Source organism: Anarrhichthys ocellatus, unplaced genomic scaffold (assembly GCF_004355925.1).
Source record: "Anarrhichthys ocellatus isolate YVR2014 unplaced genomic scaffold, GSC_Weel_1.0 scaffold48, whole genome shotgun sequence".
NCBI classification, from domain to species: domain Eukaryota; kingdom Metazoa; phylum Chordata; class Actinopteri; order Perciformes; family Anarhichadidae; genus Anarrhichthys; species Anarrhichthys ocellatus.
In genome coordinates this window covers 253,459-267,683 of record NW_022280078.1, presented here as the reverse complement: position 1 = coordinate 267,683, position 14,225 = coordinate 253,459, and the positions used below count along the sequence as shown (strand labels likewise).

Sequence of the window (14,225 nt, the reverse complement as noted above, 5' to 3'; positions counted from 1 at the left end):
ATATATATAATACATACATTGCATGTGTATTTTTCTAGACTTTTTTATTTGCTATAACATGAAATTACATCAGGCTAATAATTGTCAAGGCATATGTACTCAAAACAAATTAAATAATGCACTTATCCACAATATTCATCAAGTGGGTCATACCTGGGAGGCATCAAGTGGATGCCCCATAGCTCTCCCGAGGACGGCCTGGGAGGCATCTTCCTCTCTGTCTCCGAGCTCAGTCACACAGTTAAGCTGTCGAGCACAACCTGAAAAGCAACAACACTTTCAAGAACGTTCTGAAACCTCATTGTGTAAAGCACAGGCTGAGGCCTTTTGAACTTAAGCCTCAGTGGTGATACTTAATGTAAAACAAGAAAACTGAGGTGCAGTTTGTTTGTTAAATACAGTTAAGTTGATGCTTTGTTCAGACTAAGAGTGTTGTTTGTATAGTAACTAAGTCAGAAACAGGGCTTACCAACTGACACACATTGTCCAAAGGTGCATGTGCTGCACTTTCAAGGTGAGCCAATTGGTGCACATCAAAAGTCATCAGAAACTTTACTCATCTATTAAGTGGGTGATCACAGAAAGCCATAATGCATGTCTTCAAAAATGCTTAGACGTGCATGCATGTCCATGCATGAGTAAAACTAAAGAGCGGGCTGGAAGTCATCTCTACTTGTCCTCAAAGTTAAAGTGATGTGAAACATCTACAGTCAGAGGCACTTTTCAACTGAAATGAAAGCAATAAGTTTACCCTTACACTCCCGTCACACTGAACAATTAACTGAAGCTTAAGATCTTTACTCTTCTTTCCATTCATAATCTCTCTCTCTCCCTGTGATTACTCTATCAGCTGATTGTGGGCGTTCAATTTAAGTTAAGATTCTGCACAGTTTCCTGGAAGCCAATCACTTCGTAGCTGTCAAACTTTAAAAAGTGACCTCTCTGCTGCTGTCAGTTGTCATTTCAGCTCTACGCAGATGCAACCCTCCTCCACCCCAGTCACCTCCAGTCAGCATCACAGTCATGCTCCTCATTCATCATCAGATTGCAGCGACTCCTTTCATCACCACCACCACCAGTGTCTGGACTCCAGGCCAGGATTAGGCCTTATCGGACCTCAGCATCCCTACCCTCGGTGATATTACTTCAGGATGGAGTCCATTTGCCAAAGACTTTGCACTATTCATATTTTATGCATGTAGAATAAATCATTGTTAAATTCTAATCAAGTCATATCAAGATGGTCTGTAGTTTAATTTGTGAACACAATTTCTCACAAATAAAAATGATCCACGATAAGTCAAAGTGCTTCCTTGCTTCCAACAGTCAACATTAGCTCATTCAATTCTCTTTCACGGAGTACTGGGAAATAGCTGGGTCTCGTGGGACTTCATTGACACAAGAATTTTAGACAGTCTGCTTATGTCCAACAAAAACAACACAGTGACTCAACTGCACCAGATTGTGACACAGTTATGGGAAAGTATGTGTTTGTGTGGGCAGGGCTCTTAGAAAAACCACTAACCTTAAGCCAATTTAGGTCAGTAAACAACTCTCAGAAATCAGGGTGCGAAGAAAACCAAGTTATTAAAATCATCATTCATCAGGCCAATATCCATTCCGTTCACAACATTAATGTTTTGTTGCCCTTCTTCTTCAGCATAAGTTCTTGCAATTGTGGTAGCTATACTCTTGTCTGAATTGTATTAGCTGTCTACACTATATTAGCTTTACACCTGAAGCACAACAAGATATTTTGAGCAAAAATAGTCACTTCTAATAATCTAGAAGACAAAACACACACCCTGAAAACAGCCCTGTACTGGCATGTACTTTCTTGTGTTTCCTCACATTCACTAGGTCCCTATTACAACATTATAAATGCACTCATATAGGAAAAAAGGCAAACTATACTGAAGATAACAAATTGAAATCCTTAAAGAACTCATAACTGAATACTGAATCAATAAACTACACTTCTAGCACTACTTAACTGTTGGGGAAAAATCTAAATGACTAATTATTGTGCATCAATAATTAGTGAATGTTACACATTTAACATAAGCTCATGTCCTCTGTAAGTGTTTAGAGGTGTGTCTTCAAATGGTTTCGTGTGAACTTTCTGTAACACCAGTCTCAGCAAATGTTTCGTCTGTTAAGAAGCAGTTGACGGCCGAAAGAACATTTCAAGCTGTTTACTCTAAATAAGCCATAATAAACCTGTAGAGGCGTCAATACCTATGCAGGGCTGATTTGCGAACGTAGACACCTGTGTGAAACGCAATTCATATGTTATCCTTTGTGACGTAAATTACCCTGTGCCAGCCCATTGCATGTTGTTTACTTAGTATAAATACCAGAGGCTCGGAGACAGATCTTCGAGCAGCCTTGATGTACATTCTGTATGTGAATCAACTCTGTCTCCTTCTTGCAAGAATAAATGTCCTGTGATTAATGATTTTTACATCGGCTCGAGTGAATTTTTCTAACATTAACCAATTCGGATTAAGAAACTACTGGTGCATTTGAACAATATTTGACCTTTTCAACAAGGGTTAGTTGGCACGTTCAGTGAGAAAATAAAAACTAGTAAATGGCATAAGGATATAGTGGCCAAGCAGGTAGGAACCTTTACTTTTCATTTCACACAGGACTCAGATAAGTTAGGGTAAGTGAATCGCCTAAGAACTACAACTGAGATCTATCAATAAAATAATCAAAATCCCACATGATATCTTGTCTCATTTTACAATATTACTTTCATAATCTATGAGTCTAGTTCACCAAACAACATGGCCCCCGGGTCCCAGATCAGATGCAAGGGTAAAGGCACCTGGCAAGATGCCCTCATGCACCAGACATTGACAATGCTTAAGGGGTTTGATTTAAGTGACAGGGCACCATATGGTGTATAAATGGTATACCGGTAGGTTTAAATATACTTGCTGGCTTTGGAGCACATTTTCTTCTGAATCACCACCCACATCTCACAGTTTTACAGTAATTCAAGTAGGTATGGTGTTGTGCTATTTTCCTGGTTGGAAAAACAACCAAGTCTATCGGTGCTTTTGTAGCCGTGATTAAGATCAACTTCTTGTGCCAGAGCCAGAACAATGGCGACAAAAATAGCAACAATCTAAACATATGGTTGTCTGAAGGGGCACACAGAAATAAAAACTCTGAATTCTGCATATTTTCTTGATCGAATTACAAAAAAAAAAAGGTAATTTAGTCTGACGATCAGATGGTGGAGGCTGCTAAGGAGAAGGCTGCCTGGGCTGCTCTACTTTTGTTGTTACAAATACAAAACTTACCAGGTTAAGCATCTAGGGGCCGGATGGGTGGATGGCTACATGATGTACGAGCTGCAATTTAGACATAGATCCTTTAACTGACAGAAAAAGTGTCCACCGAGTTTAAGTTTAAAGTTGTGACTGACACAAAGATGCATGAAAGTGATAACCATAAAGGAAAACAACAAAAAATTCATACAAAGAAGGGTGACGTACAAAAACAAGCTACAACGGGAAACACGGAGTTAAAACAAACAACCCATTGAGCAGTTCTGAGATCTGCGACCCTGATCAGGATGCAGCTAAGCACTTTAGGACAAAAGAGGAAGTTTCCTCACAACACAGGATGTGGGGAATGGGGAAACATTGGCCTAGAGACACAAGCTTGCTTTGAATACTGAAACACAAATGTACAAATAGCATTAGCTAGTTGTGTAGACTAGCAGTGGCTGGTTGGCAAGATCAAACCCATGCTCAGTCTCTGCAACACATCATGTATCCGTAGTTATAAGAAGGTTTAGAAAACACGATCAACATATGAACACATTCTCGATTTTCTATTTGATATTGTCTATTAAATTAGCTTTGCAGTTTCAACTGATGGCTACAAGAAAGAAGTAAGCACTAACTGTAAAATGCCTTTTTGCTGGACTGTCAACAGAAGAGAGGAATTTGATGAGCATACCTAAGAGAGAAGCCCTCCTATGTCGATGATGGGACAGTTCCACATTTCATGTTTCAGTCCATCTTCACGCTGTCACAGAAGCATGTGTTTGGAGTAGAGGAAACAAAAACCACAAACAACATCACACATTCTCTGCACCTACAGAGGAGTCACACTTGCTAGTAGCAGACTGGCTAAGATTGTGTGTTTGTGGATGACAGCTCACAGGTGACAGCGACGATGATATGAATATGTATAGCTTAATGTTATATATATATAGCATAACAATGACATTAGTTTACTCTATACATGTCGGCTTACCACAACTCTTCCGACTAAATTAACGCACACCAGTTTGTAAATGGTTAACGTTAGCTAGCTCTCTTGTTTATAAACGTTAGCTAACCGCTTACGCTGAGCCTGTCATCATCTTGTTGGTAAATATATTCTAAGCATTAACCTAAACCATTTGTCTATTTAAAGGTTACAAATGTGACTCTAGCATTGGTAGCTCACCCTGTTGAGTTGGCGTCAGTGGTGAGGATGCTGGTCTGAGAGGCTAATGCTAGTTAGCTAGCATTTCATCCAGCCAGCCCCATCGGTCCCCTCCGGCCGGGTTGGTGGCTCCCGGCGCCGGGTAAAGCAGACTTGTTATGTTCCGTCTGTCAGCCGCTGTGTCCGCTTCACGTGACAGTAACCGTTACTCCACACCGACAATGAATCCTCTCGCGCTGTGGGTTGGTAACGCGTGCAGTTGCATACATATATGTCCAAAGTGTCCAGTCAGACGGGCTCAGGATGAGGATGGTGTGAGCAGCTGAACTGCTGGTCGACTGGACGAGTTGTCTTGCTGCGGCACTTGCAGCCACGCTGTGTGTCCGGGGCCCTCCTCCCGTCCTCTCACACACAAACACACTCGTATACACAGAGAAGCTGGGTGTGATGTATCAGTGGTAAAACAATGCCGCCTCAGTTATCATTCAAACCATACAAATATTTTTAAATTCAGAAGTTACAACAGGATCCCACTATCCTATCATCACAGTACACAAACAAAATGATACCAAAGAGTGATCCTGGGTGAGTGGGCGTGACACCTAATTGTTCTCGCACAGCAGCCCACAATTTGATAAGATAGGATAAGACATTGAGGATTTTACACTTTTTAGCAGCGCAAAGACAGGCTGTAGAGTTATGGAAAGAGAAATACGACAATTTAAATGAGATAAATAAAAAATGACATTTAAACCCTGCATTCTTAGTTGGGGGGTAGTGCAGTGACTTCTAAATCATTCTGCTGTATGCACTATACATATTATGAATAATATAATAACAATAACCGCCAAAACATAACAAACATATAAAGATGAAAATATATAGCAGATATATACAGTATATCCAGATAGGGAAAATATAAACATACACACACTATAATAATAACAATACATTAACATGTATACATATGTAGGTGAGAAAGAACATCTTAACTCAAAGCCAACACACTAGCATATTATGGTTTTATGGCTCACAGTAATAATAGTGACAGCAAATATTACAAAAAAGTAATAATAGTGTAGTAGGCAATAATACGATCAAATAAGTTAGTAATACTACTAACAACAATACGAATAATAACAATAAACATACTTATATCATTGTTGGTGTTGTTATTATTACTATCTAATAATAAGAATACTTATTCTTACTTATTGCATGTAGTTTTCAATATGTTATCCCATTTCCCCAGGTTACATTTCTTCTTGACAACTAGTAGTAACACCACCCCGGCTTTTTTTCCCTGCAGATTTGACACTCATAAATAGACAAGCACGGGTGATCAGGGTGCACCAGAGGTGTAACATATTTATACAATGTGTCATGATTGCCACCCATGCAAATCAGCAGCGGTGCCATCGGAAATGGACTGTACCAAAAAGGAGAGGGGGGGGGGGGCGCTGGAAGATCCTCGGCAAGGGTCTTTGTCTTTACAAATCTCAATTTGTCGACGTTTAACGAGAAGGGGGAAACGCACCGTGTTTGCATGCTGTGCATTTAACATGCATTGTTGCTGCCTGACGCTTTCTGTATTTCGCTCTCCTCTTTGAGTGACCCCCTCCGGTGTGAGCCTGTGTCTGAGCGTGTGGTAGCGACTGCCATCCTGCCTTGGTCGCCCGTTTTTTTTGGAGAGAAGAAGTTGGCAAAGGGATGTGACTGCGATGATGGCGCTGCAGCTGAAGAACGGGGATGCAGCGTACTACCAGAGTGCGGATTACTGCAGACATTACACCTCGCCGCCTGTCAGCTACGGTGACAGCAGGCATTACCTTGCCCGTTTACCAGGTAAGGAGAGGCTTGCCTATACTGTCAGCAGTCTTTTGCGCTAATGTGCTGGGATGGAGAAAATCTAGCCAGAGACATTTCCAGATGAGGAAGGTGGATGTTGAAACCGGCTGCCCTGGTGATGCTGTCATCATCATAATGTCACGTAGAGGGTCGCACCAGCCATCATTCTGTTTAGCTTATAGAGCATTAATGCTGCGATGCAAAATCTGCTTGTTTTCGAGATACCCGAGTGATCTCTTGTACTGTAAGAGAGACTCCAGGTCTGTGCTGATGTCTGACTGTAATTTGAAACAGTGAATGGCCTCAGTGCAATGTTCACTTTCATCTCTCGAGGTATGGCAATCAATCAAGTGGTTGTCAGAGCAGGTATATAAATAGAGACTGAATCGCTCCTGCTCCTTCACTGCATTGCTTGATCTGCACGGATGATGATGGTGACATGTGGCAATTGCACAGCGAGAGTTCCTTCGTTGCACCTGCACAGTCGGTGATAACACAGGCGTTCCTGTGGGTTTTTTTTTTTAAGGACTTGAGGCCAGCATGTGTCATACTGGTCATGTAGCCACACAGATGATCCAGATTTACAGCATGAGACTGATCAATCCATCCAATATCCCTGCCATTAAACTACCATCATCATTGCATAGACTGCATAACGGCTCAGATTGAAGTTAGTGGAAGTCATTGTCAAATGTATATAGTGCCGAAACATATGATTAAGGTGGACTTTTTTTGTGACAAATTTGGTAAACTATCAATCATTTACGTCATGTAAAAGTACAAAACATTAATTAACTTAATTAATCAAATCTGAGGATGTGGTTGCCTTTCTCTGTTTTATATCATTACCAATTGAATACCACTGGATTTTATAACTTATTTTCAGCCAAAATAAACATGTTGGCCTCTGGTTGTGATAGGCTTTTGTCAGTATTTAGATGACTAGGTGACTGGTGCTCAGAGTCTTTACATGAGTATACCACTCACTTCAATTTCAATTATTATGAAAGACATTCAAACATGTGGTGCTACTGAGATATAAAAGTGGAAGGTCGGCTTTATTGTAAAGGTACAGTAAGTAAATTGCAAAGTACAGTGAGATGCATGTTGCTGCTTTCTGCGGTTGACTGGGGCCCAGTGAAGCAGATGGAATAAGTGCAGGAGGCATGTGCTTCTCATTGCTCCATAATTGATGTGACACAAGACAGTACAGCGAGAGAAAACTCTAGAGAAAATAAAGACTTGGCCTATTTAGAGATTCTCGATGGAGGCCATGATATTAAGACTCCAGGACAGGAGTTTTTTTGTGGCGTGGTTCTAAAACCAAGAAATGTTTAGTCAATCTGACTAAACACCAATATCTGACAAGTGATGAATTAATAAATAACTTCTGAGGTAGTTTACTTTTTTTCCAACTCTGGCTGATTCTTTTGAGACTATGAGAACAATATCGCTCCACAAATATGATGTGTTGTCAACCTACTGATCACTTGCTGCCTTCTGCTTCAGAGAATATTACAGAAACCTGATTTTGACTTGCAAAGTTGATTGTTGTTCATTTTTTGTCTTTGACTTTGCAGCAAGGTCCACTGCTGTGCACATGCATATGTGCTGCAGCTCTGTAGAATGCACTTTGTGGGCCTGAATTGCTACATGAAATCATGATGCAAAGTAGTTTTACACAAGCTAACATCAGCAAGAGTTTAGGACGTGGGGAGGCAGTGTTGGGAACACAGTTGACAGAAACATCTTCAAGTTTACCTTAAGTGATGTGCAGTAAATGCATGTTAGTCATGTTATGTTAGTCATCTCTTTTGTAGTAGCACAATGCGTACTCCTGACTGCTTAATGGATGATATCAAGCAAAAAGGTTCAGACGCTCTTTGTGCTCATAATTGCTGCTGCGGTGAGGTTTCTGAGGACTGCTGTGCAGGCGGTCTCAATCAGGGTTGAAGGGTTGTCATGAGATTTCTGCTGGTTAGATTGATAATGTGCAGTATGTGGAAGTTGATTGGTGGATCTGGTTCTGGCTGGCGTTAATAGTGATTGTTGAGCATTGAGGAGGTGTCTAATTCAACAACATGGTGGTCTCATTCAATGAAAATTGTGAATATGTATGCATATTTGAAGCCCAAAATTCTCAAAACTTGTCCTAATGCAATACCTTTTGGGCCTTCTTTTAACCTTTTAATGGCTATAGTATGTCCATTTATTTAAATTTTGTATGTATTGTAACATTAAAACCACGTTTTTCCTGTTTTGCCTCATCGTTGATTCTAAAGCTGTCAAAGGATGTTTCTGCAATGCACTTTAAGTGTGTCTGAGACTTCTTTCTCTTTGACTCTTCTGTTAATGAAGCTTAAAGTTAGAGATGCTTTTCTTAGACTGTCCACTCACAAGGGCCAATTCAAACTTCTTTTGATGTTTATCACAAATAAATCGCTGTTTGCTTCTGCCGGATGCCAAAGAACGTCTCCTTGTGAAAAGCTCCCCAAAACAGCAAATGTGAAAGCTTTAATAAGGATGATATTACAAAACAAAACTCTCAATGCCAATCGTGAAACTGATTTCATTTAGTGTATGCAGCGGCTGCATAATATTACTTTATTAATGTGCAGGCAACTCATCCAGCCTGACAAAATCTCTCAGTTGACAGGACCTTAGCAAGGTCAGTGCGTTGTCCAGCATACCTTTCTCCTGAGGTCAGGCAGGCTAGGTGACAGACAGGCAGCCAGACTGACTGGACGGACCGATTTGACAGCGAACTGCAGTTGGAAACACAAACACCTCGGGATGTTATTTTGAGTCTATGAATCACTGCCATTGAGCGTCCAATTTGATCCCACATAAAACCTTCCAGCACAGTAAGTTTTGACACAGCTGTTGGCCTATTACTGACCTGACAATATATGTGGCTATAGACACACACATACACACACACAGAAAATGGAGCAATAGAGCGGCACAAATGAACATACATACAAATCAGCCCATTGCTTTCCCTAATATAATGCTCTGTTTCTTGTTTTCTTTATACGTACACCCTCATGCCTACTACGTACACACACACACACAGACACACACACACACACACACACACACACACACACACACACACACACACCACATCAGGCTGAGATCTCTTCTGATCAGAGAAGCGTGAGGATTTTTTATTGCCACTGTCCCTGTTTGTGTGTGTGCACAGGAATGTGCATGTAATGTCCCGTATGCATGACTGCAGGCGCTGCAGGCTCAGCCTAATCTTTCTGATGCCCACTGGAGTGTGAAGCTTCTCTGTCCGAGAACGTGTTTCCATTCGCCCATCTCTTTACATCTCTCCTGCCTCAGGGCTCAGAGAAAAAAAGATGTTTCTTCTCTTAATGTCACTGTACATCGGTTATTAAATTTCGCTGCCGAGTTCCATCTCAATGTTCTTTTGATGAGCTGTCAATAGGCGATATCCACCTAGTAGTCCAATCCAATGCAAAGCAAATATTTATCATTGCCAGGAAGTGATATTTTCTTTATGTTATATCTGTTTTAGTCTATTTGTCAGTAAAAACATATTTACAGATTTCAATGAAATTTAGTGTAAAGATATGCAATGTCGGCTCAGTGTCTGTTTGGTGCCAAATATAAAACAGATTGTCTTTAGTTTTGCAGGTATTTGGCCATAAACGGTCACAGATAAAAGGTTGACGCTGAAAAAAAGTTACTACAATTCATCATGAGGGGAACTTGAATGTCTGAACCAAAATTCATTGTAATCCATCCAATATTTGTTTAGACGTTTTACTCAAAAGCACAAATTTCAACCTGTTGGTGGTGCCAGAGTAAAAGCCAGGGGATCACCAGAGATATTCAAATACATTATCTGGGAACCATGAATGTCTGTGCCCAATTCTGTGGTAGCTATTGAGATATTTAACTGGATAAATTGTAATTTTGCTGTGCTGGGGGCACCAGATTAGACATTAGGATTAGGAAAAATACAAAATCTCATGACAATCCATCCAATAGTTGTTAAGATATTTCAATCAGGACCAAAGTGGCAGTCGAGCCAACCAAACCTGGGATGGCTAAAAACTTCAAAATATGTTCTATTATTGCATGAACTGTCGGAATGCTTTCTAGTTCTCTTGACAATAGGAGTACGCATGTCAATGCAACATTGCCGTCCTCATCAAGGTTACTGAATTTCCTTGTAAGAAATCTCTTTGATTTGTAATATCTGCCCATTTCTGAATGTAATGTAAATGCCTCTGTTGTCCACAGGTCCAGGGACCATGTTGAAGCCTCCTCTGAGTCTCTTCAGCCATCCCCAGCAGCCTTTCCACCACATGGACTCTCTGCACCAGCTGGGACCTCCGCCAATGGCGCCTACGCAGCCTCTTGGCCCACCACCCCTTGCCCCTGCTCAGGCAATTGGACCCCCGACATTGGTTTCAACCCAGACTCTAGGCCCTCTTCACATGCCTGCTACTCACACGTTAAGACATCCTCCCGTTACTCCCCCACACAGCTTAGGACCCCCTTCGATGGCCCCAGGTCAGCCACTGGGTCCTCCACCAATGGCACACACCTTGGGTCCCCCACCTGTAGATCACACACAAGCAATAGTGCCTCTCCCCATGGACCTCATACAACCGTTGGGGCCTCCACCTCTGAACCCTGCACAATCACTGGTACCCCCACCTAGAGTCGGCCGATTCCCCCTCCCGCCCAGCCCCATGTCCTCCCCTCCTGCTCCGGGCCCAGACCCTTCACACCTGCCCCCAATGCTCCCAAGACCGACCCTCATCCCAGCCCCGATTTCCTGCCTCATCCCCGGTCCTCTCCCGGGACAGGCAGCCCCAGCCAGTGAGCAGCCGCAGGATGAGGGCTCTCTGCTGGGGATGGAGGAGCAGGAAGACTCTCCGGGGTTGGGGGAACTGTGTAAACCACTGTACTGTAAACTCTGCAACGTTACCCTCAACTCTGCTCAGCAGGCACAGGCTCACTACCAGGTCAGTTGAAACGCACATGTACAAAACATGTAAAATATTAAGATACATACATAAACACAAAATTCTCCTGATTTGTCTGTCTAGGGGAAGAACCACAGTAAAAAGCTAAGAAATTTCTACGCTGGCAGTCAACAGCCTCCAGCCATCAGGATCCCAGAAGTCCTCGAGGCGACTGGCCAGACATCTCTCTGCTCAGGATCAAACGACAGTGACGCAGGCAGGCAGGTCAGATACAAACTGACCAACGCACACCAACCTACGTAAATGTTACAGTTTTAGTTGAGGGGCTGGTCTGCAGAGAGAGGTAGTTTCCCTCTGAGGAGGCGGTAATAACTTGCTGAGTCACTCTGCTCCACTCAGTGAAATCTCACATCATCCGCTCAACACTGAACAATTTACTCGTTAAATTCAATTATAATGTCATACATTTTTGTTGTAATGTTACATTTTCTTAGACTTAAATGTGGCTGTAATCAATATATTTGTGTATGAGATGACAATGTAACAACAATGACAATGTGAAAGAGGTCCCTTGTAGGGATGAACCTACAGAGATTCATCATCTGAATCAGCAGCTCCGCTCGGCTTTACAGAACTTTATAGTGAGTTTCAGCTCACTTAGTGTAGTTTTTATCCATTGCAGGCAGCAGTGCTCATCACCAAGCAGCAGGCAGACAAAGTTAGAGACTAGCTGGTGAACATATTGGCGTATTTAGCACCTAAAGAGCCTCAGGAGTTGGGGCAGACAAAAAACAGAGCTAAAAGGAGTGTTAATGTGGACTTACCTCAGACAGCCAGAAACACAACTCTAAATGTATGATAATGTTTCTCCATAACTGCTGAATGTGTAAATTAGCCAATGTTTGCCATATCAACTCCAAAGGTGATGATGACATGTGAATGTTGTATTCCGAACTTGTGTCCGCTGCCCCCAAGTGGCCAGAAAAAGATCAGTTATTGCAGGTTTTCCATGTTGTTGAAGCATTACTACTATGCGTGTTCCTGTCATTGTTGTTCACTTTGAACGAAAGCATTAATTAACATAAGAGCAAATAACAGTTTTATTGTATTTGTACCTGCAATTCTATTTGCATGACTGAAAGTTACCTAATAAGCCTTAGAAAAAAGAAAAGGAAAATAAATAACCTGCAAGTGTTAAAGGTTTTCATCTTCTTATCTTATCCTCATTAACTAACAACATGATTATTGACATGCATGTGATTTATATCATGATTTGACAGCTTTCATCATTGTATATTTTACAGTTTTAAGAAGCTGTGCAAGAAATTCTTCTCTTCCTCCCACCGGACCCAAAAATGTATTTCTTCTCTTTCACACGGTTTACTCCCGAACTCCTCTCACCATTTACACTGCACTGCTTTGTCCTGTGTTTTCAGGCGCAGTATAAGGGGGCGACCCGGGTCATCTTGGCCACAGAGAATGACTATTGTAAGCTGTGTGACGCCTCCTTCAGTTCACTGGCAGTTGCACAGGCCCACTACCAGGGCAAGAACCACGCCAAGAAACTACGGCTCGCTGAGGCCCAACAGAACTCCAATAACATGTAGGTTTAAGAATAGAAACGTTTTTGAGCATACAGAGGTCTCGTCCTTATTTTTGTATGGTTTTAGCATTTGTCTTGCAAATCCCCTGGAAGCAACAACTGAAGTAAAAGCAGCTCAGAAAAATATATGTAATTAAATAATAAAGTTATATTTGGGCTTTAGTCCTGTTCATTAATGTAAATCTGAATGATCCAAAAAGGTATAAAGTAGTTGTCTCGAGATTCAAATTACCCAGGTTAAGTTACCCAGTTACCCCAAACTTAAATACAAATTTGGTTTTGGCTTTGTTAATTACCAAATCAGCCAAGCTAAACAAAAAGAGTGTCTTACTCATCTTTTGATCCAAACTGAAGGGATTTTGACTCCGGCTCTGCCCGTTTCAGGGAGGGCAGCAATGAGGCAGCCCCAAGAAGAAACAGGAAAGATGGCAGTGAATACAGACTGGTGAAAAACCGCCGCAGTCCACAGCTACCTACTTCCATGCCAGGTAAAATATTAACAATGAATAAAAAAGAGGCTTGAAAACAGACACTCACTGACATGGACCTAGATGCAAATGTCTGCTTAATTTTTAACTGCTAATGTTAAACTGTCATTAAATACAAATAAGCTACAACATGATCTGTATGTGTCAGTGCAACACATTAACTCAACAGTGGCTACATTTGTGTGGTGAAACAACGAATAATCCCATATGAGCTATACAGTACTGACAAGCTACCGTTAGCAGCTGAACTCACCCCTTTTAGCGACAACAAATATTACATCTGACCTTAAACAAACACTCATTGTGTGAATGTGTGTGTGTGTGTGTGTCAAAATAGATGACGTCAGACTTTCTGCTGACGTCATACAACCTCTTTCTTGCCGTCGTTCGCTATATCAGACACAAACAGCACCTCAGCTCAAGATAAATCATAAAGTAGAACCAACCTTCCTAACTCACTCTCTTTCTCATCCATTCTCTTTCTCTCTCACATACACACACACACCTATTACACACAGACACACACACACACACATGCAGCAAGAACAACGTTCTGCTGATTTAATCAGTTTTCTTGATTGGCAAATCCCAAAATAGCTACACTCTCTCCTGCAGTTGCCTTCTTGCCTTCTCGCTGCTTTCTATTTTTTTTTATCTCTCTCTCTCTCTCTCTCTCTCTCTCTCTCTCTATCTCCTTCACTTTTTTTTCTGTGTAACACACACACACACACACACACACACAGGCAATACTCTTTTTCCAATGATCAACCTAGTTGTAATCCCATTTGACTTCTGTATCTTTAGCACACACATCAGTGATATATCAGGTTATAATTAAGTTTGCAGATGCTGGTTTATTCTCAAAAT

At 41.5% G+C, this 14,225-nt stretch overlaps 2 protein-coding genes across 6 annotated transcripts in view; one reads left to right on the top strand and one right to left on the bottom strand.

Moving 5' to 3' along the window:
• Window positions 1-5,063, bottom strand: part of pik3ca (phosphatidylinositol-4,5-bisphosphate 3-kinase, catalytic subunit alpha) — a 23,819-nt gene extending 18,756 nt beyond the window's left edge. The window contains exons 1-3 of one of the 5 annotated variants that reach the window (XM_031869670.1): window positions 3,979-5,062; window positions 3,315-3,365; window positions 154-260 (exon numbers count right to left, since the gene is read on the bottom strand). In XM_031869670.1, the coding sequence (XP_031725530.1) occupies window positions 154-209 (56 nt within the window). In that variant the 5' untranslated portion in view covers window positions 210-260; window positions 3,315-3,365; window positions 3,979-5,062. Of the gene's footprint in view, window positions 1-153; window positions 261-3,314 lie in introns of all 5 variants that reach the window. The other 4 variants (XM_031869669.1, XM_031869672.1, XM_031869668.1 and 1 more) reach the window with 4 other exon arrangements.
• Window positions 5,064-6,094: 1,031 nt separating this feature from the next.
• The window catches only part of zmat3 (zinc finger, matrin-type 3), a 12,396-nt gene continuing 4,265 nt past the window's right edge, over window positions 6,095-14,225 (top strand). The window contains exons 1-5 of the mRNA XM_031869681.1: window positions 6,095-6,297; window positions 10,576-11,306; window positions 11,391-11,531; window positions 12,704-12,870; window positions 13,255-13,358. Of these exons, the coding sequence (XP_031725541.1) occupies window positions 6,174-6,297; window positions 10,576-11,306; window positions 11,391-11,531; window positions 12,704-12,870; window positions 13,255-13,358 (1,267 nt within the window). The 5' untranslated portion in view covers window positions 6,095-6,173. The remainder of the gene's footprint in view (window positions 6,298-10,575; window positions 11,307-11,390; window positions 11,532-12,703; window positions 12,871-13,254; window positions 13,359-14,225) is intronic.